Consider the following 25,614-nt stretch of genomic DNA (forward strand, 5'->3'; position numbering starts at 1 on the left):
TGCCTTGAAAAGATATGAATGTAAATGATTTCTTGATAAAGAGACCGCTTGTGTCCCCAGTGCATCATCTACCTCCCCAAATTGCCGGGAAGCAAAAATTACTGTATTGTAGATAACTGTATTTGTAGAGTTTCTTTCTGTGCGTGGGGAGGGAATGAAGTAATCTGCTCCATCAGCTTGTAAAACCGAACTAATTAACAGACAATCAGCATTGATTGAAACAGCTGCATTCTTTACCGAGGGATTGTAAACACAGTCTTCACAGAATTGTTTTTACTGCTCTAAAGTGCAAGAAATTGAAATTGTATTTGATAGCCAAAATTAAGGACTTCTTAGTGACAGTGTATCATAGCAAGGTTGACAGTGCCACTGCAGCTAAATCTGTTGTTTTCATTATAGTGCGATTTGTCACAGTGGATAGTGGGGGAATTCTAGAAATTGTCACCAAAGAAGTTTTTTTACGGTTAAAAAAATTATATATATATTTTAGCTGTACAGTCTACCTTGGTTGTGTTCGTGGAGCAAGTAGGTATTGGCTGTCCGTAGTTGGGTGCTCGTCCTGGTGGTGTGGATGAGCACCTAACTCGTGCCTTTTACTGATTCCAAATGCCACATTTGCAGTACTTTAAAAATATTCTATATATGCCTTTGTTAATGCATGATTTCTGGAAGGTTTTGTAATAATTCCTTATACACGGTTTAGGGTGTGTTACTAGAAATGCTGATCTTAAAAAAAAAAATAGGCGTTCCATGTTAAAAGTACGGTACAGAGAATAGTACTTCTGGTTCTAAACTAGCTTGCAATATTATTAACCCTAAGCATGTTATTTTTTGCTATACGCTGTTATGTGTGCTGTCACCTCCAAGCCAGCCTCCTTGTGACTGTGCATCAGCTAATTTTTACCCCGTGAGTCAATTCTGCTATTTTCCTTTTCGTGTCACAGAAAACGAGCTCAACTGAGCACTGCAGTACGTTGTTGGGAAACACCTAGCCAGAAGAGGCATCCTGCCTCCCACCGCCTCTGCCTCCCGCCGGCGGTGTAAAGTGTGATGCTTACGCTGAACTCTAATCGCCCAGATAACAATATTAAAAAGCTGTAATAATTTTTTCTGAAAGGCTTCAAAATCCGCTGCTGTGTTTAATCATCCAAAATCGCGTAGTGCTCGCTATCGGTATTAAAGGCCAGAGGTACGTCCATGCCGTTGTGTGGTGTCGGGCCAAGCTGAGTCATTATTTGGGATTTAGATCTGAAGGAACACTGAGAGGCCTAAATGGGGCTTCAGTAGTAGCAAAAACCTAAATAAAGAAAATGTTGCTTTCTTCTTTACTATTTATATCTATAATTTTTTAGAAAACATCCACTAACTGCATTCACAGGCAACTTCTCAAAAAACCTATATTTTTCTCATCATGGGAAAATGCATAAACCTTATGGCATGCCCAGAAAGTCAACAAACTCTGACCAAGGGAGGAAGCACGTTAGTCAGGAGTCAAGGACCGTTCTCTGAAAACACTCTGCCAAATACTCTTCCTGCTTAAATTGTTTATCAAACAGCCATTTCATTTGCCAGTAAGTTTCTTCTGATCTTGCTTTTGTTACTACTGATTTCTCAATACGAGTTCCCCGTCCAGCTTCCTCCATGGAGCGCTGCGGTCCCTGTCCCCTGTCTGGTGTCCCTCCACCAGTGGGTTTTCCCGAGCCCACATGCCTGGTGTTCAGGTTTTTAAACTAATAACAAGAAACTCCAAGTTAAGGCTATCCCCATCTTTCCAAACCACGTTTGTCACACACATGGTGGGTTATTTTAATAATCTATTATACAACTCCTGGAGTGCCCAAAAACATGAGGAGGGAGCGAACCACTGAGGTGTTGTGTTTGTTCAAGTCCATGGTAAGTTTTTCCCATCCCTCAAGGAATCGCTTTGTTGGAATGTGGTTTTAAAAGTATTTTTAGGTTGCTTTTTCAGTGTGTATTTATACTTTTGTTGGTAAATATTTTATGTCCGAATGTTAGGAAAGAGCTTAAGTAGCTTTCGGATTGGTGGTTGCATTTGGAGACTGAAAGATTATTGAGTGGTTGTTGTGATGGGCTTCAGGGCAGACAGTTGGTCTGTCTGGAATGGTTAACCATGTTAAAAAAAATTTAAAAAAAATTAATAACACGTGTCGCCAAAGGAAAAATAATTATGAATTTTTGTTCTAACTGACACTTAGTGTAGTTAGGATTTGGGTGAAGTTAAATAAAGTGTGTGCAGCGAGTTTGTTTTCACTTCAGAATAAAAACGAAACAAAAAAGCTTGAGTTTATTTTTTTTTTTAAACAGTAAGTTCCCAGAACTCGCACTGACACACGACTGTGTATGTATATACGTTATTGATTTATTGGTGGCAACCTGTACAGCAAGTTATAAATCCTGGTCTGTGTTACAGCGTGTGTCTCGCTTAGAGCTTGGCCATGCTTCATTTACCAGCAAAGCTCAGGCTGAAAAGGGGAGTAACTAAATACTTTAAATGATGTAACAGAGCTTAGTTAAAGGGCTGAACTTTTTTGTTATTAAAACCACTCTTTTCAGACTACGTTTTGCTTTGATCTGTGGTCAAAAGCATTATTTAATGTAACTCATGAATCTGATCTTGCTTGGAAGTAGGGCATCAGCTGGGTTGGTGATGGTGCTTTATTGCAAAATGGCAGCGTGGTAAGAACAGTCCATTAACTAGTTTGTAATTACTCATCACTTAATTGCCTTTTAAAAATCTTTTTAAGGGCCAAAGCTCTTTTAAAAATCGTCTGTTAAAAATGTCGTTTAAGGGGCATGCTTGCTGTGCACCTCCTGGCTAAACCCGAGGGGTTTGGTGGTCTCAGCAGCGGGATGAGGCTGTGGTGGTCTCCGTGATGGTCTCCATGGTGGTCTCCTCACCGTCCCCCTCCTGCAGCTCGGTGTCTGGTAGGGCGGTGAAGGGGCCGAGGGACCCTCCTGCCCCAACACAGCGGTGACACGGCGGGGCCCGAGTGGGACGCAGCGTGCCGTGCCCGTGACGGTGTGGTTATTGCTCCTCCGCTGCCGCTTCAAAGACGGGGTGATGGGTCGGCCGTAGTGTGGTGGGAGCTGTGGTGAGAATGGTCGCTGGCGTCCCGTCTTGGTCAGCTGCTGATCAACGAGCGAGACAAAGCCAAGCAGATGTATCTTGCTTTGTGTCTTGCCTCGGCAAAGCCTTTGCGAGCAACAGTGGGTTTCCTTTGGTTTCCCCTCATTTATTTCGTTTGGCAGGAGATGCAGTTTGGTTCCCCACCACCCTGTAGCTGCTGGAAAAGTCACAAATATTAAGCTGAGGCATTTTTTTGTTTCTTTCAAAGTAATTAACCAGCTTGTACGTCATTAGCTAACTCAGTTTTATCGTGTAGGAAGCCATCGGGTGCACAGGGCCGGGAAACTTGCTGTCCTGTGCCGAACGCTGTCTGTCTGTCTGTCTGTCTGAGACCTGCCTCCTGGGGACCTTCACAGTAACGTGCTGCTTTTGGGCCTTTTCTGTTGTAGCTCTTGAAGCAACTGGTTCGAACTTTGGCTTTTAGGTGGAAGAGTGTGAAAATGAGCGTGGGGCGGTCGACGAGGCTGTGGGCATCACCCCGGCGGGGCGGGAGGGTTTGCAGGAGTGAGGGATCCCTCTCCCCAGCAAACGCTTGGATTTACTTTGTAGGGAATTTATATCCTTTAGAAGCGTGGTGAACTGAAGTGCAAATCCTAGCGGAGTGTTAAGCAGCTGATGGAATGGGTTTGCTGGCAGTTTTTTTTGCCAGGTATTGAAACCAAACTGGTCTGTGGGTGAGGTAGTGGAAGGTGGTGGTGGTCTCACAGCGCTGTAGTCGAACATCTGCCTGAGAGGACCTTTAAAGAAGGCTTGGAGAGGAGCAGGCTCAGAGATGCAGAGAGCAGCGAGTGCTCCCGGGGTCTGGGTGACACCTTCCAGCCAGTTTTTAGCTTGCCCAAGACTTGAGGCAAATGCTTACTGCGGTGGGGTAGCCATGAGGTGAAAGTAGACATGGTGGGAACGAAGGCAGAGATGACTAACAGCCTGGTGCAGGCGCTGAGGAGCATGAGGAGGAGGAGAGAAGCTTTGGGGTTAGGGTTGAGGATGCTGTGAGTGAAAGCTGAACCTGGTTTCTGGAGAGATGTCGGAGCACGTCACCAGCGGTGCCGATGTCACCAGCGGTGGAGACCCAGCCCAGGTGCTGCTGGTCGGACCTGGGGCTTGTGAAGGCGTTCGTCAGCCCTGAGTGCCCGTGGTTTTGAGGAGGCTGGGAAGAGGGAATAAATAATGCTGGAAGATGAAAACTACCATTTGGAATGAATAGACAGTGTTTCTATTCTTTTCCTGAGAGAGCAGAAAAGCTGGTTAAATAGATCCTACAGACCTTTGGCATCAAGGTCTTTGTAGCTCTGGACAGTCTCCTGTTCTTTGCGTTTTATAAAAAGTATTGAAGGTGTGGAAGTATTGAAGGTGTGGAAGTATTGAAGGTGTGGAAGTATTGAAGGTGTGGAAGAAGCGTTGTGTTGGCTGTGGCACTGGGGGTCTTTTCCCCCAGCAGTGCCCTTGGTGCTGGCGTTGGTCTTTGCGCAGCTGGTTTATGCTGATAGGGGCTGCTTCTGAAAAGCCAGTACTGGCTTTCCCCTCTTGCGAGATTTTTTGATAGGCTTTCCCTACGTTTGTGGTAGTGGCTGCTGTTATTGTCAACAGACAAAGCCACAACAAAATGTTTTTTTTTTTTTTACTTTTTTTATTTTTTTTTAAGAGGCTGTTAGTTGACGTATCTCATCGACGGCTCCATCGGTGCCTCTGGTTTTGTTCTCTTCTCTCTCTGCTTTACGCGGCGGTCGCCGCATGTTGACTTGATGTCCGAAAGCGCTGCACAGAGCACAAAATTTGTTCCAGTTAAAGCTTGTTTAAAAACTGACTCGGAGTTAAATTACTTCAGTACGTGGAAATAAAATGTGTTCATTGAAATTTCGTAGCTAATTTTGTGTGTGAAAGGTAATTGCATCAGTTTGCCAAACGGCAAAATGCTTCTTAAGAAACATGTTTTGTTTGATGCTTATGGGTTTTGATTTTTTTTTTTTTTTTTTTTTTTTTCCTCCAGGAGTGTCAAATGCAGGTGTTTTGGGCTTTGCTTTATGTTCGTCATTCACTGCTCATTTACAAGGCAGGGGAAGGGTGGTTCTTGGTGTCTGTGCTCTCCTTGAACTCCCTGATCTGCCCCTTCGCTTGTGTTAAAAGGGGCTTTACAGCCAGGCAGGCACAAACTCATTTTACAGAAGAGAAACTTCTTCCTTTGTTGCATTCTTAGAATATGTTTTACCTTTCTGAGCACACCCAGATCGGAGCTGGTTCTTGCTTTTTACAGTCAAAGTAGACATTAACAAAAATTCCCAGTGTCAGCTCTGCGGTTACTTCCCTGGTCGTAATCCCAGGGCTTTATCAAGTGAGCCTGCTTGTTTTTCCAGAGAAACGCATTGAGCTCGCAAAGCAGTTTATCATTTCCGAAATACGTAGGTAATCAGGCTGTAGGCTTCTGAACAGGTGAAACTCTGGTGGTTTTTTAAGATTTCAGGGTAGGTTGCTTGATATATCAGTAAGAGAAATGTGAAATTTCCCCGGGACAAGGAGGCTGTGCCTGTGCAGGGCTGTGCCGGACACTTCTACATCGGTGTCATCCTTGCACCCAGAAACTTTCCTTTAATAGGAAATTAAAAATTGCAAAAAAAGCTCCATTGAGAGCTTTGATAGATCTGACAAATGCAATGCTGAGAGAGGATGAAAACAAAAATGAGACTACTGAAAACTGCTTTCAGTAGCTGATTATCATGTAGACTGGGTAACTGATTGAAATGATGATAAAGGGAAATACCTTAAATACACAGAAACAAGTTTTCAGGGGAAATGGTTACTACTACATTTACTGGTAGAAAATTCCTAATCTACATGCAGTTGTGATCTGTATCTATCCTTGTAAGAAGTAAAATGAGGTTTATGGTGAAAATGTGCCACTCTTACAGCTTTTGGAGACATAGCCCAGGCATTGCGTCCATGACTAGAAGTATACCAGAAAAAAATCAATCTGTCTTAAAGTTGTGATATATGTTTCTTGCTCCAGTGCGAGAGCTTTATGATAAACGCAGCAGGGATTAAGCATTTTAAAATGGGAGAATAACACAATTTTGGGATACAGTTACAGCGCAGTACTTGCCGATGATTATTACAACTGTTTATAACTTTTTCCATGTGAAATATAGGAATGCCATAGAAATATGGTTCTAAGCAGAGGCTGAATACTAATTATGATGGATTAAGTTAAATAGACTAGCAGCTTTTGGGGGGGTTGATTTCTTGGGTCCTGAAGTCCCTGTGTCAGGGGTTGTCCATAAAGTGGAGGGTGCTCTTCTTCCCATGACTTTGCTTTCAAACAAATTCTCCTTTTTCAGTCCAGTTTCACTCACCTAAGCAGATCAGGGCAGGAGCGAGCAGCCTTGGCACCATAGGCTTCTCTCTGCTTATATAGGTTCATTTTCTTCTACCTTTTGAATGAGAGAATAGAAACTTCATAAGTATCAAAAAAATTCTTTCTAGAAGTGTTTTCCCAAGTGAGTAGTTTTTGGAGAGCCCATGGGACTCAACTTCAAGAGACACCAGCCATCCGCTCGCAGGGCTGGGGTGGCAGAAGGGCTGGCTTGAGGCTTCCCCCTATAAAAAGGGAAGGAGGCTTCGGGGTGCTGAGCCCATCAGTTGTGAGCGGTGCAGACCTGGGTGGGTGATGACAGGAGAAGGCTCTGGGGAGACCTTAGAGCCCCTTCCAGTACCTAAAGGGGCTCCAGGAAAGCTGGGGAGGGACTCTTGATCAGAGAGTGGAGTGACAGGATGAGGGGGAACAGTTTTAAACTGAAAGAGGGGAGATTTTGATAAGAGGAAGAAATTCTTTGCTGTGAGGGTGGTGAGACCCTGGCCCAGGTTGCCCAGAGCAGCTGTGGCTGCCCCATCCCTGAAGGGGTTCAAGGCCAGGCTGGATGGGGCTTTGAGCAACATGGTCTGGTGGGAGGTGTCCCTGCCCAGGGCAGGGGGGTGGAACTGGATGGTCTTTAAGGTCCCTTCCAACCCAAACTGTTCTATGATTCTATGATTATCAAGGTCTGCATCTGGTAGGGAAAGACACGTCAGCCCTATAAGAAAATAACCCTGAAACCTGCCTGCAGTGAGGCTGGAGGTTTGTAATTATTTGGGGTCAACCTGACTGCAGGTTGATATTGGAAAGGGGGTTCCACCAGCCTCCCTCCCTCCAGCTGTATTTTCCCACCTCCCTTTTGTAATGGTACAACACCTTGGGGCCACAGAGGGGGCCTGAACAGGGAACTGAGCCAGCGCCGCACAAGTTGGGAGGGGACACATGGGGTATGCTTTTAGCAGGATTGCTTTCCCGTGGTGGCTCCCCACACAGCCGTGCCACCACGGTCGGTGACACAGGGGTGGCAGAGGCAGAATGAGCAGGGCTGGCTCCTGGGGAGCTTGAAAGAGCCTGGAAATACTTGCATTAAAGAAAGACAAACTCCCTTCAAGTCGATTGTTGTTGCAGTGGATCGCAGATTGACCCTCCTAGTTTCAGATATATATATATTTTTTTTAATACTGCGTGAAAGAAACCTTTCAATGTTTGTTTTCTGAAGATTGCTTTTAATGACTCCTGCACCTAAAAGCATAAGACTTTCTTGTGTCCTCTCTTCCCGTTGCCTCCCTCCCACCCCCAATAAATTTATTGAAATGGGTCAAAGTAGAAACCCTGGGGAGAGTTCTTTAGTTGTCTCTGGCTTAGGTGGTGTGAACTGTGTCTGCCCTAAATCAATGGGACTTTGGGGCAGGGGGAAGGATAATGGTCTTGTGTGTTCTCTCTCAAAATGTACTCCAAGTAGCGACTCGCTTTTTGCAGGGGCAATTGAACGGTGGCTATTTTTGGCCAGAAAGTTTATTAGCCAGTGTTGGATCAGTGGAACTGAAGCTTCCAGGCTTTGAATCCTTTTCTGTAGCTGGGTCACCTTTGAGCCCTGGTTTCTGTTTGCTTTTCATTGGAACCTTTTTGATTTCAAAGGTGTGGAGAATGATACTGAGACGTGGTCTCCAATTTTTGTTGTGCTCTAAAGGACACTCCGGTAGGCTTCTGTCTGTACAGTGTTACGTCTCCTTTTACTCAACACCCACTTAGAGGGTGGTTGCGATGCTTGGGAAGAGCGTACCATTATGTGTTATGCACTAGTCAGCTTTGAGAACTCAAAGTTAATACCACTTACCCCTTAATAAGTGCTTGCTTGCAGAAATAATGCATTGGCCACGTTGAATTTTTACAAAATTGGGGTATCTTATGAGATTAAGTCATGAAAGTATGAAAAATCTGCCATTAATGAGTGTGTGGGTTATACTCCTATATGTTTAAATAAATGCAACTTGCATTGTACCTGGTTAAGAACAAGTAAGGAAGAAGAAATCAGCGTTTTTTCAAATTATTTTGATTTGGGGCTTATTAACTATGACATACCTTGACGACTTAGTGTCTAGTTTGATATCAGATCTTGTGTAGGGGGCTGGATGTCTACTGTTCTTCAGCTGGAATTGCATCTTACTATATCTGTTGTTAGTAAATGCTGGGCAAGATCTTGAGCTTGTGGGCTTGTGCCCACAGCGTTAAAACAGTTCCGTGTAGTTGTGTGCTGGCGTTTCTCCTTGGCGATGTCTGTAACGGAGATGTCACGTAAGGAAATGTTTTGCCATGAGAAATTGTCAGGCCTGTCCCCGAAGGAATTCTGAATGTAATGGGAAGGTGCCCGTGGTAAATCCGTCGCGGCACCGGTATCAATCAAGCAGTGAGGGCGAGAAGGTTATTCTTCATTTGCTACCTGACTCCTCTCTCCGTAATAGCACAAAATATGAAATATGATTTATTTTCTAATCAGTTCTTCTCTTTCTTACTTGTCTTGAAAAGTATAGGTCTTTAAAAGTCCGCTTTCCCGTGGCTGACGTTGCTTGCTAGCGCTCTATATTGTAAAACAAAGCAGTTGATTCTTTAGTCTGCTGAAATTCCCTCTTACTTCATGATTTGTGTTTGCTTTGCTTTGCTTTAAATGTGTGCTTCCTTTTTAAATATAGTTTTCCAAGTTGCTGGCCGTACCAGATTGTTTATATTTTTTAAAAGCCTTCTGCTTAGCCGTTATATTGCTCTTTATAGTACTGCTTAACCACATTGGTTTCTGTTGCTCTTTTTTCTTGCATAAACTTAGCTGGGATGAATTTCAAATGTGGTTTATCCAACTGTTAAGTATTTCCCACTTTTCTGCAATAGATTTCACATATGTTACAGAATTCCAAACCAAGATCTGGTGGACATATTGCCCTGTTTTTTTCCTCCAAGTCAGAAATAGAGGGTTTTTTAAGCACTACAGTGACAATATTTAGGTCACTGGCTCCAGCATGCTGCCTGGCTTTAAATCTATTTGTCATGTTTAGCTTATTTCCAAGGATTTAGATAACTATGGTCCATATACATATTAGGAAAAAAAAAAAAAGTCTCTTAGTTTTGTGGTGATAAACCTAAAGGGGGGAAAAAAGTACTGCTCCTTTTGAGTTGGTAACTGCAGAAGGCTTTTTTTTTTTTCCCTCCAGAGGTCAAACTGTGGAGTCACATAAAACACACACACACCCATCCAGTCCTTCAAAGTTACAGGATTTACCCATACAAAAATGCAACTAAGAATTCGGAATTTAGGCTTTTTCATAGAGTATTCAGAAAAAAAATTCAGGAGCTGAATTGCCTTTTACTTTTTATCTGCTAGTTGTGTATGTTCTTTTTTTAAACTTGCAGAACAGGGTTTCGGCGGGTGTCCTGTCGGTACCTGCTCTCTGCTGCTATTTCTAACTCCTCTGCGAAGATGGGCAGAGGCACATCTTTTGTTTTCCCAGTTTGTTTCCCCATACTGGGTGCCTGCTTCCACGAGGAAGTATATATGACCCGATGCACGGTCAAGTTTTGATGCTAACCGTCCAGTAGTAACCAAATCTGCCTTACTTCTACTGGGGTTTTGTGTGTGGTGGTGGTAAGAGATGACTTGGTCAGTGGCTTGACCAACTACTGGGGACCTGGAATTAGACCCAACAGGAGGTCCCAGGCTTGGTTTTATTGGTCTGGGCCATCACAAGTTGTTGGGTTAGGAACAAATGCCAGTGGCGTGGCAGGTTTTTTGGTGGAAAGTATTGGGGTTTTTGGATGCCGGTGGGAGGTGTGTTGGCAGGGTGATGTGATGAAGGTAGCTGCAGAGGAGACTTGCTTTGTATCTTCTTGTTCTCACTTTTCATCAACTTCTTTCTCATAGCCGGGTTTTTCTCCTTTCAAATTAGTCAGGGGGGAAAACAGTGCCAAATTCCTCTTACGAATTCTTGGTTATAACCCCAAGTGACTTGGGGAATGATGTACGTAGCTGAGTGGAGGGTTTAGCCTTTATTTTTTTCATGTTACGTGGAATTACTGCAGAAAGGGAATAAGCTGACATGGAAGATGGAGTGTTGTTGGTTTACGCGCTGATAAGTGACCCGTTCAATTTGTTCTGGTGACATTTGGCAGCACAGCCCTGAGTAGGGAAACTGGGCTGGGGATAATGCGCTTGGACCAAGCTGGGCAACGGCTGAAATATAAAGTTAACCAATATTTGAGGTAATCATGATTTCTTTTCATACAGTAACTCAAAAAGCAGGCAGGTGAAAATAAACCTGGCTTGAACACGTCCAAGAGGTGTAAGCTTCATTGGATGTGGGAAGTTATTAGGAGGTGTGTATGCGTGTCACTGCTGCTGTCCTGTGTAATGTTGCGGTAAAGCCATGAACACTTGCGAGAAAAACAGTGACGTTTTGGTTGCAAGATGGAATCAAAACGGTTGTAGAACTTGATTTGATGTTATTCAGGGGGGTCTGATTTCTGGAAGCTTGATGCTTTTGTTCTGTACCGCTCTGTAGTCCAACCATCCCGATATTCCAAACGACATGATATATGTAGGAGCTTTTGGTTTTATTTCTGTAAGAAACAGAGCTCTAACGATAGTTCCTTTTTTGTTGTTGTTTTGTTTTTCTTGACAGAGAGAGCTCGATGCCACAGCAACAATATTGGCTAACCGGCAAGATGAAAGTGAGCAGTCTCGGAAAAAACTTATTGAGCAAAGTCGCGAGTTCAAGAAGAACACTCCAGAGGTAAGGAGAAACGCAGTTCCAGTCTGTTGAGTGTCTTGCAGTAGCATAGGGCATTAGGCCTGCTTTTTTTTTTCTTAATGGTTTGTTTCCATGATTTTCTTGTATGTATTGCTAAGCCCACCGCCCAAACTAAGGCTGCTTATCTTTGGTGGCTTTCTCATCAGGCAGCTTTTGCATTCTGTAAATAATGAAATAGGAATTGATGTTTGTAGAGGAGGTATGAACACCAGCCTTCAAACAGGCTGGCTCTAAATTTTGTAATAATGTAAAACCTGGCAAATTGCAAAAAAAGAAAAAAAAAAAAGAAAAAGTTCTTCGCTAATCCAAACTCTTAGCACTTGGATGTAGAAAGTGACATTTCGCTGCCTAAATAAATCTGTATCAAGGGCATAACTTCAAAGATGCTCATTTTTCCATCAAAAATCAAATTAAGTTTTGCTGTTGATTTCGGTGGAAATGCAACAAGGTCAGTGCTGAGCTCTTTAGAAATCTCCACTCGGAGGATGTGCCTCGCGCGCAGCAGCTGGTGTGTGAAGGGTGTCGGGACCGATGCTCGGCAGACCTCGGAAAGGTGAATATTGGGCGTAGGAAGCTGGGAGTATTTGAACTCTTCCAGGCTCACGTTAACATGTGCAGCGTGTGTGCCTGCACATGTATGCGTAATTGTATAAAAAATACAGATAGAGTGGTTAGAGTTGGAATAAAGTGATTTTATTAACCGTAGTGAATGCACAGCAGTATGTGGAGTGCTTTTTGTTGGTTTGTGGTAGGTTTCCCCCTGATGATTGCCAGCAGTCTCTTCATCCAGGAATGTTCTAGGCTTCCCAAGCCCATTCCAGATAACTGATACACGAGTATCGGTTCCTTCCAAGTACCTTCCTGGGAGAGAAGCAGGAGGTGGCTCTTCCAACCTTCATTGCTGCTTCTCAAGTAGCAGATGCTGCTTTGCTTCCTGCTGGTGCGGGGGGAGAGATGCTGGAGGAGCCAGCCCTGGAGATGGGAGAGGGAATGTTGGAGCAGGAGTGACTTATGGGGAGGGGAGAGGTTTAATTCGTGCCCTGAGGAGGCTTTGTGGGGCAGAAATTAGTTCTGTGTGTGTGAAAAAGGAAAATTTGGGGACTGCGGCTTTGAAAGAACAGAACTTTTAAAAAGGAACAGAAGAATCTCAGAGCAATAGCTCTGAGAGGGTGAGGAGTGAATTGATTCCCTTTGCAGAAGAGAACAAACTGGGGGGATGAAGGGGACGAAGGAGAAAAGTGAAAAATGGAGAGGGTATAGGAAATTATACAAAATCCAGAAAATAAATACACTTCTGGAGCCACATTCTTAAATTGTTTGCTACAAGCTTAAGTTTGTTCTGTGAGACTTACTCGAGTTTCCTGCTACCTTCCTTTTTGTCCTACGAGGAAAATGACAGATTCTGCAGAACGTGGCTCCAGCTGCCAGCTCCGAGCTGATCGTGTGTTCCCAGGTTTGCTTCAGGATGATTTCTTTTGGCCAATTCTATTTTCATGGAGCAGAAGGTTACTGTAGGGGAAAAAACCCACCTTCACTCCCCAAAAGAAGGGAAGTCTGTGCATGCTTCTCAAAGCTCAGACAGTTTTGGAAGACGGTTGAAAATTAGCAGGCAGGATTATTAATTACTTGACCTGATTATTTCCAAAACTGCAACCTCCTCTGAGAACCTACCCCATATGGTGAAAGCATCCTTGAGGTGGGCAGGAGACACACAGTGAGCCACTGGCATTTGCAGACTGATACATTTATGTTACTAAAACAACAAACATGCCCTTTTTAATAACAAAAAAGAGTTCTGTAGTAGAAAAGCAGCTTGCCTGCAGAACCGTTCTTCAGATAAATTACCCAGTGTACAGCTTAATTTAAATTTCCACGATGAAGTAACAACTTTCTTGGTATAAAAAAAATCCCAAACTCACAAAGATGGAATTGTTAAATGTAACAATTTGTTTCAGAATTCTACTTTCCATTTTCTTTCTCACTCTGCATGCATCCCTCTCAGGGCAGTAGCGGTTTAGCCGGTTCCAGCATCTCTTTTCCGCTGCCGCAGCCAGTCTTGCCATAAATCAGGAGACAAGTGTCGATTGCCTTGACTTTCCTATCCATTGCTGTCCTCCAGACTTTCCATAATCCCTGCTGCAAGCAATCTCCCGCCTAGCAGAAAAGGGTTTGAAAAAATTACTAGTGAAGTTGATGATATTTGTACTTCTGTTTCTTTTTACTTTAAAAACTGTGACAGATCTATTTGGGTCAATTCTGCCTTCCTTGCAAATTATCAAATTGCTGCAAAAGAGATATAATATTTTCATGTTTATAGGAGTGACTCTTGGGCTTTTGGTATTTAAAAGTGTTAAAATACTATTTCTGACTTGGCATATTGGGAGACAACTCTGGGACAAAGCATCTCATGTTTGGGAATCTTATGAGAACAGAAAATTCAGTGGTGGTTGTTACATGCAGAAACTTTTACAAAGGGTTCTTAATTCCTGTTATTGCAAAAATACTTTTTACCTCTTCACACCTTTTAAGAGGTCACATCAGACCCGCTGCTCATAGATGTTTTGGGGTATTTTCAGGCTCAATTTGTTTCATCCTGAGCAGCTACGGCAGAAGGCTGAGACTGGGCAGGAGATTACTTGAAACATCAATTTTACATGACTGTTACTTGGAAGACATCTCAAAATATATCATGTGAATTGCCACCCCGCATCAGATGATTATTTTCTTACACTGATAATTCCTGAACTGTTGTGACTAACTGTGATACTTTTGGGGCATTTTAACCTTGATGAAATTCTTGGTCTAATTCGTCGTGTCCTCATATGCCAATGCCAGGGTGAATAAGCAAATGTTTGAATGAATTCTTTTGAGAATTTATTTTTTTTTTTTAGCCTCTAAAAGTAGCACAGATTAATTTTTGGCACAAAGTGAAGATACTTCCAAATGTTGATAACTTTGCCTTTGTCTCTACCCAGATTCCTAGTTGAATAACTACTTTTATTTACCTGTTTCTGTTCTAAACATTGAAAATCTTATCTAATACTTCCAGTGGTGCATACTTCTAAGCTGGTCTACAACAGGAGTGAAAAATGTCAGAAAACAAATAACTGAGTAAGCCTAGACTTTGTAAATAAGTAATATGTAATTGTTAAATACTGACGGAGGGGGAAGACAATAATACTTAACCCAGTTTAACCGATAACTCTCCATTGCTTTCCTTGATGATTTAGCTGTGTGACTGGATAATTGCTGAGCTGTGTGAGTTGTCACCGGGCTCACCTGAAACAAGGGCCATTAAACCGAGCACGAGACAAAATCCCTACCGGAGAGCCCTGGGCCGGCTGCCCTTGGGAAATTAAATAAGATAGTAGTTTTCTAATGTGGGAGCATGAGCTCTATAAAATCAGGCAGATGCGATGTGCCTGCATAAAACATACCTTTGGACACAGGCACTTACCCTGTGAGCTTGTACTTTGGTCACTGTTGGGGTTTTTTCCTGATGGTAAGTTGAACTGGTGGCTCCTCACCGTTGTTGCCCTTTAGTGTTTCTGGGTTGCAGATGTACCCTATTGGTGAGATTTAGGAAGTCGAGATTACCTTTAAATGCTCAAATTGACATCTGTGTTTTGTAAAGCAGACTAAAGATTGGATCAGCAGAGTTCTGGAAGGATGTGGGGGCACCTTTAAACATAGACATGTTTAGGCAGCATAAGTATGTTCTCCAATAAATAGCTTTAAAATGCTCTGGAAAATGGAGTATTGGAAGGTGCCAGGCAACAAAATAAACGAGCACATGAAAAGTGTATCTTAACGCTGCTGAAAGGATGTGGCTGCCTGCTGACCCCGAGCACTTTTATAAATAAATACAAGTCCTGCGGTGTGACAGCGATGTTGGCACAGAGGACCATCCGGTGCCGCGCTGGGATGTGTGTTCCCTTGCGTGTGTGTGCCTTAACAGGAGTCGGTACAGCCACTTCCCATGTCTTTACACTCTATATATCGCTTTACGTCACCGGTTCTGCGCTGCCGTGGTTGATCTCTAACGAGTGACGTTACCTGCCCGATGTAAAACCCGGCTTTCATTGCTGCCCTCCTCACCTCAGCTGTCACCGTCGTCCCTGTCCTGCTCCGTTCTGCCTCTGCAGCGCCGCTGCTGCAAAAGAGAAAGAAAGATGAGTCTGTAGGATTTTTTGTAACAAAAGTAATAGTTTTATTCATGACATTACATATTAGGGTGATTCACTTTTTTAAGGAAAAAAACCCAAACCGCTGTTATTGCCAGCCATAACTAACTAAAGGAAATGAACACAATTATTATGCAAGGGCTCAATTTTTTCAAATTTAAAATTCTTAAATTCTTAGTCTCCAGTGTTTCTGGATCATTCTATTGAATTATCCAGTCTCTACAGCAAAAGCTAATCAAATCAAGGTTAAAAAAAAATGAATATTAATTCTGCTGGTTGAATTAGGCCTTGAAATGAGAGGAGTATTTTTCTGATTGTTGGTAGGGAATTGTGGTTGATGCCTAACAACTTTGAGCTGTCAGCTTTGGACTGACCCGTGTAACAAAGTGAAAATAATAACATGCCTAGAAAATCTACTGAAAATATACAGTCTCTTTGGAAACAGTTGATGCTCTCAGTGTCTGTGTACACAGGGGTGAATATTGATTTGCTGCCATCTAGAGCTGGGTTGTTCTACTCCCTTTTAATTTATTTTTTTTTTTCAAATTCACTTTCCCAGCGTGCCCGACAGCACACAGTGTGTGGCTCTTCCTTTGCCTCCTTGGCCAGGAACATGTGGGAATCCTGTCAATTTTGGGTCCTGCCTATGGATGAACATACATGACATATTTATATAAACTTCAGTTAGCATAATGCAACTAAATGCAGTTAATATGGTTTGTAAATAGTAAATGTCTCAGTGCTTGGTATGGAATGAAGAAATACCACCTTTCTGTGTATTTCCTGACTTATTACTTAAAAAATATTTCAGGAAAAAGATGAGGAAGAGAAACGCTGCTTACGTTCTCCCTTCCTTCTCTCTTCCCATGACTTTGAAAAAAGGGTTTTTAAGATATTTTTGTTAAGAAGAAATGAATTTGCAGTTAAGCAGTTTGTTCAAAAAGACTATTTTCTATTAATTTCTATAGCTCAAATGCAATTATCAGTGTTTGTTTAATACTATTATAAAATTGTTTCGTATCTTTAAGAATCTTCATATATTTAAAACCTTAGTCAAATGCTAAATACATAGGATGCTCTCCTTATTGAGTTAAAACATCACCATTTCCTTCCATGAAAAACCAGATTATAAGAAGAGAGAAGTATGACTTATCTTGCAGGTTTGAAACACAGATGAATACCTCTCCTTTAGCATAATGATCTTAGTTGCCATGCCCTCCCTTTCACTGGTTTTATTGAATACTACCATTTTCTGAAGAGGTTCTGTTTGTGAGGTAAATGCTGTTAATGGTAATTTGTACTACATGGGCTTGGTATTTCGAAAGCTAAATGAAGTAGTATATTATTATTATTATTATTATATGATTTTTGCAGAAAAATAATATAATAGAGCTCCATGACTTAAAATGAAATCTAAAAACTAGTCTTGTGGAGTCAGTTAGGTTAAATCAGATCAAACCTTATCCTGGAGGTCTCCGATTTATGAGTTCTCAATGATTTTATTGTCATTATTTAATACATATTGGACTTCAGCATATTCTAATTGTTAATAGGAAAAAATCAGTGCTTCTGATGTGTTTTCCTGTGTTATGATCTCTTGCTGCCTTTTCACTTTATTGAAACTAAAGAAACACTAAAATAATTTATACTTCACAGTTGTATTTTTCTAGACTTCTCATAAAACTGACCTCCGTTTTTTTTGCACGTTGACCATTCTCACCACAATAATTACTAGACATTATTAATTTTTTTTTTAAAAATTGTCTTTATCACCCACAAAAAGAGAAGCCGACTCTCTGTCAGGTGGCGTCTCCCCTGCTCTTTGCTGTGCACACTTTACTTGATGCTCACGGTGGTTCTTGCTGGAGCTCACTGGGTTGAGGAACAGCAAATCCAAGCCAGGAGCAAACCTTTTTTTAACACGTAAGCCTTTATCTTGCCTAAATTGCCCAATTTTCCCGTGGTGCAATATAGCTGTGAATATTCCTCCCCCTCCCCTAAGCACTGGGGTGGTTTGTTGATTGAACTGGCATCCTGAGTTCAGTAAAACTTTAGTTCTGGTTTGTTTTCCAAAAGCAATGAGTTTTGCTTCTCTCGGCAGGGAAGAGGTGGCAGCAAAGGCTGGAGCTGGGCAGCCGGCTGCTGGGCTGCAGAACCTGGAGAATTTGTTAGGAGAGAACAGGACTTGAGAAGGTCCTTGTACGAAATGAGGCCGTATTTTGGGGATTATCGGTGTGTAGGATTTCACAGGTAACTGTGTTGCTGTACGACAGCATTTGTAAAGGTCTGAAATGCAGGAAAATAATTCCCTTGACCTGCAGAAGCAATGGCCGTGCGTTATATGTTACTATGCAGAGAAGTTTCATTTGAAGCATTTTTCTGAAGCAACATGATCTAGGACACTGCATTACTGTCTCTGTCGCAATTTTCTTTAAGAATATCCTTAAGTCAATTTTCTACAACACATTTACCTCAAAAGTCTTTTTATCAAGCTGAAAATATATGGGTGATTACTTTATTCAAGAGTTCCAAAAATATTCAGGAGGGAGACACATGTGATTCAACTGAGCATGTTACAGTAGTTGAAGAAATTAATTACTCTGGAGTCACATGCTGCTAGTAATTTAGATTTATTCCATTTAAGCATTTTTCTGGTTAAACATGCTTGACAGTTGGAGAATGCATTTTTCTTCTAGCAACATCAGTTGCAGGGATTAGATTTCAGTCATGTCAAGGGTGCTGTATTTCCGCTGCAGGGAAGGAGAATAGGGGATATTTTTGGTATTACCGTGGTTTACAAAGGGACATGCTTGTAAGCAAATATTTACAGATTAATCCCTCTTGTTAAACATTCGATGCTACTACGAATTTCTCCTGTCACTTAGAAGGAAACAGTGCAAGGCAAATAAGTTTGTTTTGCTCAAGTTGTACTTGCCTTCGCTTGAACTTCCCAGCGCTGACCCATTTGGAAGGTGGCCAGAGCCAGCGGCTGGGGCAGGGGGGGCAGCTCGAAAAAGGGAGAACGTTTTCAAGGTCAGAACTCGAAGGAAAAACCTGGGTCTTACAGGGCATTTGTCATCCTTCCTCCTGGAGGACGGTTGTAGTTTAAATCGGTGTGCATTAAGGCAAATAACACGATTTACTGAATTCATTATTGGCTGGTTTTTAAGGGAAAATATTTCAGTTTTGTAGCTGAAGTAGCTGAGATTTTTCTCACCGTGTGCTCACTGTGGTGCCAACAGTTAAACAGCCGTTCCTACCTTCTGTGTTACGTTACTTATAAAGGTAAGTGTAAAACTGGGGATTTATATATAGAGCACACAAAGAGAAGACTGAGTAATCTCAAAGCAAGTCTGAAGTTCAGTTCCTAAATTTGCTTTGAGCCATTTGAAAAATAGTTTTGACTTATTTTTGAGATTCGGCTTATAAAAATAACAGGCCAGCAAGGTACTTGCTCTTCCTTCCTGTGTGTATTAACCAAGAGAAGAAATTATTAAACATCTTCAATTAGTACTTCTCCTTTTTACTTTGTGAGCAAATACGCTGTAAACCTCCTTCAGTTCATCTGCTGGACCACCTCAAAGTCATTCAGGTGCAATTAAAGGAACATGTTGTTCTCATTAAAATTATTATGTTGTCATGAATAACTCTTTTAATAATAGTTGCCAGTTACGGGAGGCTCTTTTCATTGCTCTGACAGCAGATAAGTGAAAAGTTGGATCTGCTTGAAACAAGAGCAGAAACGATTAATATGTTGAGTGAAAATGCTCACAAACAAAGTGACTGGGTTAGGGATTGTAGTTGTAAGCTTTTTCTGTTAAAAAAACCAACCAGACAAATACCCCAACTTTCTGCGGGACCGTTCTTTTATGGTCAATTTTGGATGAAGTCTTGAAGTAAATGATTAGGAAGAGAAATGTTTGTAAAATGCTCTTAAAACCTATTTTCTTCCCAAAATTTTTAGTATGTTTTGCTTGCTTAAAACAAACTAAAAAAAAAAAAAAAAAAAAGCTTCCTGGTAGTGATTTTGAGGTAAATTAAGTGACATATGAGAATTAGAGCAGTTGAGAGTCGGTTTTATTTTAGAATTCTTTTTGCATTAACACATCTGCAGTGTTGATGAATATATGGAAAAATGAAATTGTGCTTCTATCCTGCCGTGTCTCCAGTGTGACAATAAATCAACTTTTTTTTCCTTTTAAAATGTCTGGCCCTGTAATTTATGTTTGCATAACCCATTACTAAATTCATAGTAGGTGTTTTAGTTGGCAGGCACAATTCCAGGGATTCAGTGGACCTATTTTAATACTGAGCTTTTGTTACTGTTCATAATTATGTGTAGAAATACATGTATTTTCTTAATTATAAAAACTAGCTTGCCTTAGCTTTGGATCTCCTCTTGCTTCCTCAACACAAATTGTGCTTTAAAGCTTTGAAAGAATTAGTGCTTTTTAGACTTGAAAAAAGAAATAGGTTTACCAGGTTGGGGTTTTTTTTTTTCCGGTTTTGAAAAAACAGAACACCAAAAGAAGTAATAAAGTACAAGAAGTAAAGTTGTGCTGCATCCCTAGGACTATTTATAATTTTGGAGCATTCTTTTATTTTATAGTCAAGTTGTAAATACTTAAGCCAGCATCAAGACAGTATGCAAATAAAAGAAGTTTTATTAATAACCATTATCTGGACCCTGGTAATAAATATGTATGACTCACATAGGAATAAACCCACCCAATAAATATAAAAGCCATACAAAACCATTAACAATTTTTAATGGGCTTGCAGATGGAATAATTTAATGCAACTGTAGTTACTCAGGTTCCAACTCCTGTAACTATTTCTCATCTGCGTGAAAGCTTTCATCTGAAATGCATTGCTACCATTCACGATCCCACCTTGTCTCTGTTTAAAACCATAAAATTGTGGTTTCACAGGTTTTGAAAGCACTAATGCTTATTTATGCCTATATTTCTGTTTTTTTTTTTTCTTTTTTTTTTACCTGACTTACTAAAAAGAAAGTTTTTATGGGAAGCTGCAGCGCTAGACCAGTGCTCGGCGGTGAAGATGGGGCTGACTGGTCGGTTGAGTTGGAAGTGAGCTTTCTGGGTGTGCTCTGCTGGTTGTCGATGCTCACCCTGACACAGGGGTGCCGGCTTCTGCAGCAGATGCTACGGACCTATATATTTGGAGGATCACCTCACTGATTATTACTTTTAAAGATTAAAATTGTTAAGGACCCGTGTGAGCACATGCCCTTCTGCCTAAAAACTGTTTTGTTTCTGCCTGAAAACTATTTTATATCTTTTCTCTGAAATACAGGAAGCAATGAAAAACATCACCTGCCTCAGTTCATAAACAGAAGCGACCCGGTTTGTTGCATTGGCTGATGTCGATACAGCATCATTGCGTCTTGTGAAAACTTCTGCTGTGGTTTTCTTTGTGTTTTGTTTCCTTCTGGGTAAATAACCGTGCTGTAAAGGGTTCTGAAGTGTATGCCGGGTTCATCAGTTTGTCTGAGCATGGGGGGGCATCGGGGACCTTTTAATGGGCAGGATATCACAAAAGAAATTCCTGTGTATCGCCTGAATGCTGATAAATGAGCTGTTCTGTGAGGAGAGGGACTTGTAAACATTCTGGAGTTTTAAAAGCTCATTTTAAACCGAAGCTTTCATTTAGTGCAAGATAGTGCTGGGAGTGCTTTTTAAAAAATGCCCGAATGTGTTAAGCCTTCTCAGTCCTGTTTGTCAGAAGTGATTTGAGCACCGAGGAGCTGAACTCTTCCGCTCTCACCGTGCACTTTAGGGCATGTCTGCACCTGCAGAGCAGCTTTTGCTGGTCTGGCTGTGGGTTTCCAGTGTGGCTTCGTGTGCTCCCCGGCTGCTGCCCTGGGCTCGGGAGCGTGCGGCTTCCTCCCAAGCTGCCTGGCTGAGCACGGCGTCGGGGACCGTGCCGTATCGCCAGTTTGAATTGCCAGCTCTCCGAAGACTTAATCGGACAAATTAACCTGTTGCTGATTATCCCCTTTGCCTCTAACTCCTGCAGCTGAAGAACTGGAGCAGGCAAATAAGATGCAGTAGGTTTGGGGTGAAAACCAGAAGGTAGAGCTGGGCTTGGGGCTGCAATCACCCGCACCCCCTTGGCAGGAGCCGGGCTCCCCCGCATCACCGCGGTGCCCATCAGAATTCCAAAATGGCTTGACTGTCTTTTAAAGCTTTCCATTGCTCCCTGCGCAGGCCTTGCAGAGCCTTCCCGGGCTGGGCATTGTCCTCTGGAGGATCCCGGATCAGGTTTGCACGTCCCTTTGGCACTCCATAGCAATCCCCTGTTGCTTTCTAGCAAAAATCAAGGGAGCAGTTGGTTCTTGTGAGTGGCCAAAGGTCTCGATGCCAGGCAGCGTGGGCAGTTCTTGTGCTGCGTTGCTGAGAAGGAAGAAAAATGCTCAGATTCTTGAAGTGCATTTCTCTTCCATGTTGGAGAATACAGACAAAACCCATTTCTAGCTTAAAAGGAAGCATTGACAGCAGTAAAAGTTAATTCCCTTTTGGCAGGGTTTCCCCCTGTGCTGTTCTGCTCCTCTCATCGAGCTGTGCCCTCTGCAGGGACATTCCCAGTGCGGAGCAGCGGGTGTTCCGTGGGAGCAGAGTCCGTCCAGGCCGGACGGGAGGGGATGCTGGTGAGATGGGTAATAGTGCCAATCGTGTGAATGCTGAAACTCAGCTTAAAATCGAGTTGAATGTGAGCAGCAGCCCAGTGCAGTCGAGATAGGGCTTTAAGCCATGCCATTGTACTGCAGACAACACACATCGCTGCCCACAGCGCCCTTGGTTCATCCGTGCAGGTAAAATAAGGGCAGCAATAAAGTGCTGCTTTGTTAGGAAAGGGAAGACAGTCCAAAAAAAAAAATAAATAAAATCAGGTAACTGGTTGTAGTAGTTCTTCAATTAATGCTTGATAAAGCAATAAGCCAGTTTAAAATGTACTTGTGAGTTACAGGAAAAGGCATATATTAAGCTCACCTGTTGAGAGGATTATCTCTGCTAAACACACTCATTTTACCTGAGACCAAAATAGATCCTTAAAAAATTAATACTGAAATAGGTTTACGGCCGATAGAGAGAATTCTTTTGGACCTGTTTTGTGGTATGCTCATCTGTTTTTTCAGGAATTTTAAGCATTGAAGGAATGAAGTCAAAGCTGCTGCTTGTCTTTGAAATGGATGCCTCTTTGATAAGCCTCTGATCTCTGTACCCGGAGTTGTAGCAGCAGATTCAAACACTGATTGTAAAATTGGGAGACTAAAACGTAGCCATGACAGCTTCAAACACTCTGTCTCTCTGTCAGATTCAATGCACAGGACATTGCCAGGAGTTAAAACGATGCAAAATTAAAGTAGCCTACTAAATTTACCTGCCATGGAGAATCCACAAAAGAGCTGCCACTTCTAATCCTGAAATTCGTTTCAAATTATTATTTTTTCAAATTGGACTCCCTGATCTCTTCAGCTCAAGCTGTTGTACAGATTTGAAAAGCTGTCTCTTCTTGTCAGATCACTGGTTTAATAATAATAATATCTTACGTTTATATAGTCCTTTTCATCCCGCAGCTTCCTAAAGTGCTTTACAAGCTTTATATATACAAAATCGTGCAACCACCTCTTGGGTGGCTGGTGCTAGTCAGCTGGAGAAGTGGCTGGCAGCTTGTTACCCTCCGCTTCCTCGCTCGCTTAAAAGCATCGGGGAAAAGGAAAAGGCATTGGGGAAGAAGAAAAGACAGGGAGATGGTCCCGGTTCATCCCAAGGGGATGGTGCCTTCATCTCCTGCCATTGGGAGCTAGGACCAGTGCAGGGGGTGGTCTGTCCGCCCCAAAACTGGGGGACATGGTCAAGAAAAACCATCGCTACGGTCTTGCAACCCCAGCGCTGGTTTCGTTTTGTGGTTATTTTTTTATTTCAGTGGACAGACTGAAAATACCTCAGTCTCTGGAATCTAGGGAAGCGAGAGGAGTAACTTTGCATGACTCCTTTCAGAAACATACATAGGAAAATCCAGATACCTTGAATATAAAGCAGTTATTTCAAAAGAAAAATCCAAATCTCTACCCAAATATTCTCTCTCATCTGTTTTTGGTGCAGACTGGATGGACAGCTAGTTCCAGCCTGTCAGTAAACGCCTTGCAATGGTTTCTTTAAACCTCCAGAAGCTGGGGGTGATCATGCAGAATAGATTTCTGTCAAATTAGTTCTAACTCTTAAGGTAATCATTTCTGGGAGAAAAGAGGTATCAAAGTGGGATGTGCACTGCTCATTAGTAGAAGAGGCACAAATGAGTTTAGCTTCTCTGTGCTGGTTTCTGAAGGAAAAAAGGGCAAGAGCACATTGATGGAAGTTTAGACACCATTAATATCACGAGTTTTCTGTAATGATTGATCTAGCTTATTTTTTGTCTTCTTCATGTTGCATTTTTGTTTGGCCTCAGGTTTGCCCTTTTCAAGATTGCTGATGCTGAAAGGCAACTGTATTTAAAAAATAAAAATAAAAATCCGGCTCCTTTCTTCCTCAACTTAAGAGCCACTGACACATCTGAAGAACATCCTGCTGTGATGTCTTCGTCTGCAATTTGGATCATGTCTGACCTCATAACTTTTTAAAATTATCCTGAGTTTTGTGTACTAGATACCATTAGAGACCGTTTACTGTGTCCAGATTCACATCAAACAATCTTGCCTTCTTCCTTACTTACTGTTCGGGGGTGTAGGGGATGCAAAGAGGGAGGCTCCTCTTCTGCGTGAAGGGAAGGGGTTTTACTTCAATGGTTCTTGAGAGCCAGGAAGAGGGAAAGACAGAGACCCAGACATGGTCTCAGAGGCCTTTAAAATGTGGAAAAAAAAAAAGAAAGCGTACATCCATAGACACTAATGCTAATGGACACTTATGCTGTCTCTGGCTGTAAATTATTGAGATCCTGCTTCTATCTGATAATGCAACTTAATCAGAATCGGTTTTACTGCTTTGACCCCATAGGGAACCTTCTAAGTTCATGGTTTTACATTTTGTCCAGTCACTGTACTGGGAATCTTCATATCCAGCCTCCTGGTGGCATTTCGAAGGGACGTGCTGTTACATTTACCTAAAAAACTGGTATCAGATCTTCGTGCCGTAGGTTTTTCCTGCAGTCCTTGAGCTGATGATCAGCTGAGCGGGTACAGCTTATGCAGCAGTTCTCAGTCCCGCACCCTGTTCAGGACCCGGAGTGACTGAAACACCCCTGTGCCTTGACTTCCCCAGCAGCATCTCCCAGGGCAGACACCGCTGAGGGCTGTCCTGTGCAGAGCACCACTTTCTGCGACTCCTGCATCTTGCAGCTTTTCCAAGTGACAGGTTGTTATACCTCTGTAAATGAGATGCCAGCGACGTTGCCCATCGCCTCCTTGCAGCCTTAGCACTTGGTGGGGTGTTTTTTTTCAGTCTCCCCATGGGCCACGACAGCTTTGTAGGCAGCAAGTAACCTGGAAATCGGCTCTACCAGTTGCTTTACATACGTTTATGTAAGTTTAAGGTCAGTTTTCAGGACTGTCCAAGTGCGTGGCCCTGGCTCAGCATTTTATAGCTCTTGGGGAGGTTTTTTACGAGGCTGTGCAATGCGGCATCCCGTGAGCGCTCGCCTTGCCCATCCGAATGCTGACCCCACCAATGGGGGGTGCACACTCCAGCCATCTTCCATTAGTCCATTAGGGATGGTCACTGATTTTATACTATGCCAGCTCAAAGAGAATTTACACCTTGACATAATACAGATGATAAGGGCAGGCGTTTCCACATGGGGTAGAGGCTGAAGGGTTGACGCTGCTGCGGGGCAACATCCTTTCTGCTGTTGAACTAAAAGACACAAAGTCTGTGTGTAGTTTCCAAAGAGGTTATTCCACTGTTGTGTTTGTAAATTCAGAGTCGGAAGGAGCTGGTGTGCAATAGCCTGTCAGTGGTGATACCTGAGAAGATCGGCCCTGCGGTGTACTCTTTACCCGTGCTGGCGGTGGAGCGAGCAGGGCTCATGCATCTTTCAGTTCAGTAACTCCTATATCTTTATTCTCTTAGCCTAGTCTGCAGGTTTCTTAAAGGGATTACATTCCAGAGCTTGGGACTTAAAGCT

General features: G+C 42.5%; 1 protein-coding gene across 9 annotated transcripts in view; it reads left to right on the forward strand.

Annotated features, from left to right (window-relative positions):
* CUX1 (cut like homeobox 1) overlaps positions 1-25,614 on the forward strand; it is a 278,806-nt gene that overhangs the window by 39,640 nt on the left and 213,552 nt on the right. For 8 of the 9 annotated variants that reach the window (XM_074160646.1, XM_074160647.1, XM_074160648.1 and 5 more), the window contains exon 2: positions 11,159-11,269. The exons of the other annotated variant lie outside the window; for it this stretch is intronic. In XM_074160646.1, coding sequence (XP_074016747.1) covers positions 11,159-11,269 — 111 coding nt within the window. The remainder of the gene's footprint in view (positions 1-11,158; positions 11,270-25,614) is intronic. 9 annotated transcript variants of the gene reach the window in all.

The sequence above is a fragment of the Numenius arquata genome, chromosome 18, assembly GCF_964106895.1.
Source record: "Numenius arquata chromosome 18, bNumArq3.hap1.1, whole genome shotgun sequence".
Classification (NCBI taxonomy): Eukaryota; Metazoa; Chordata; class Aves; order Charadriiformes; family Scolopacidae; genus Numenius; species Numenius arquata.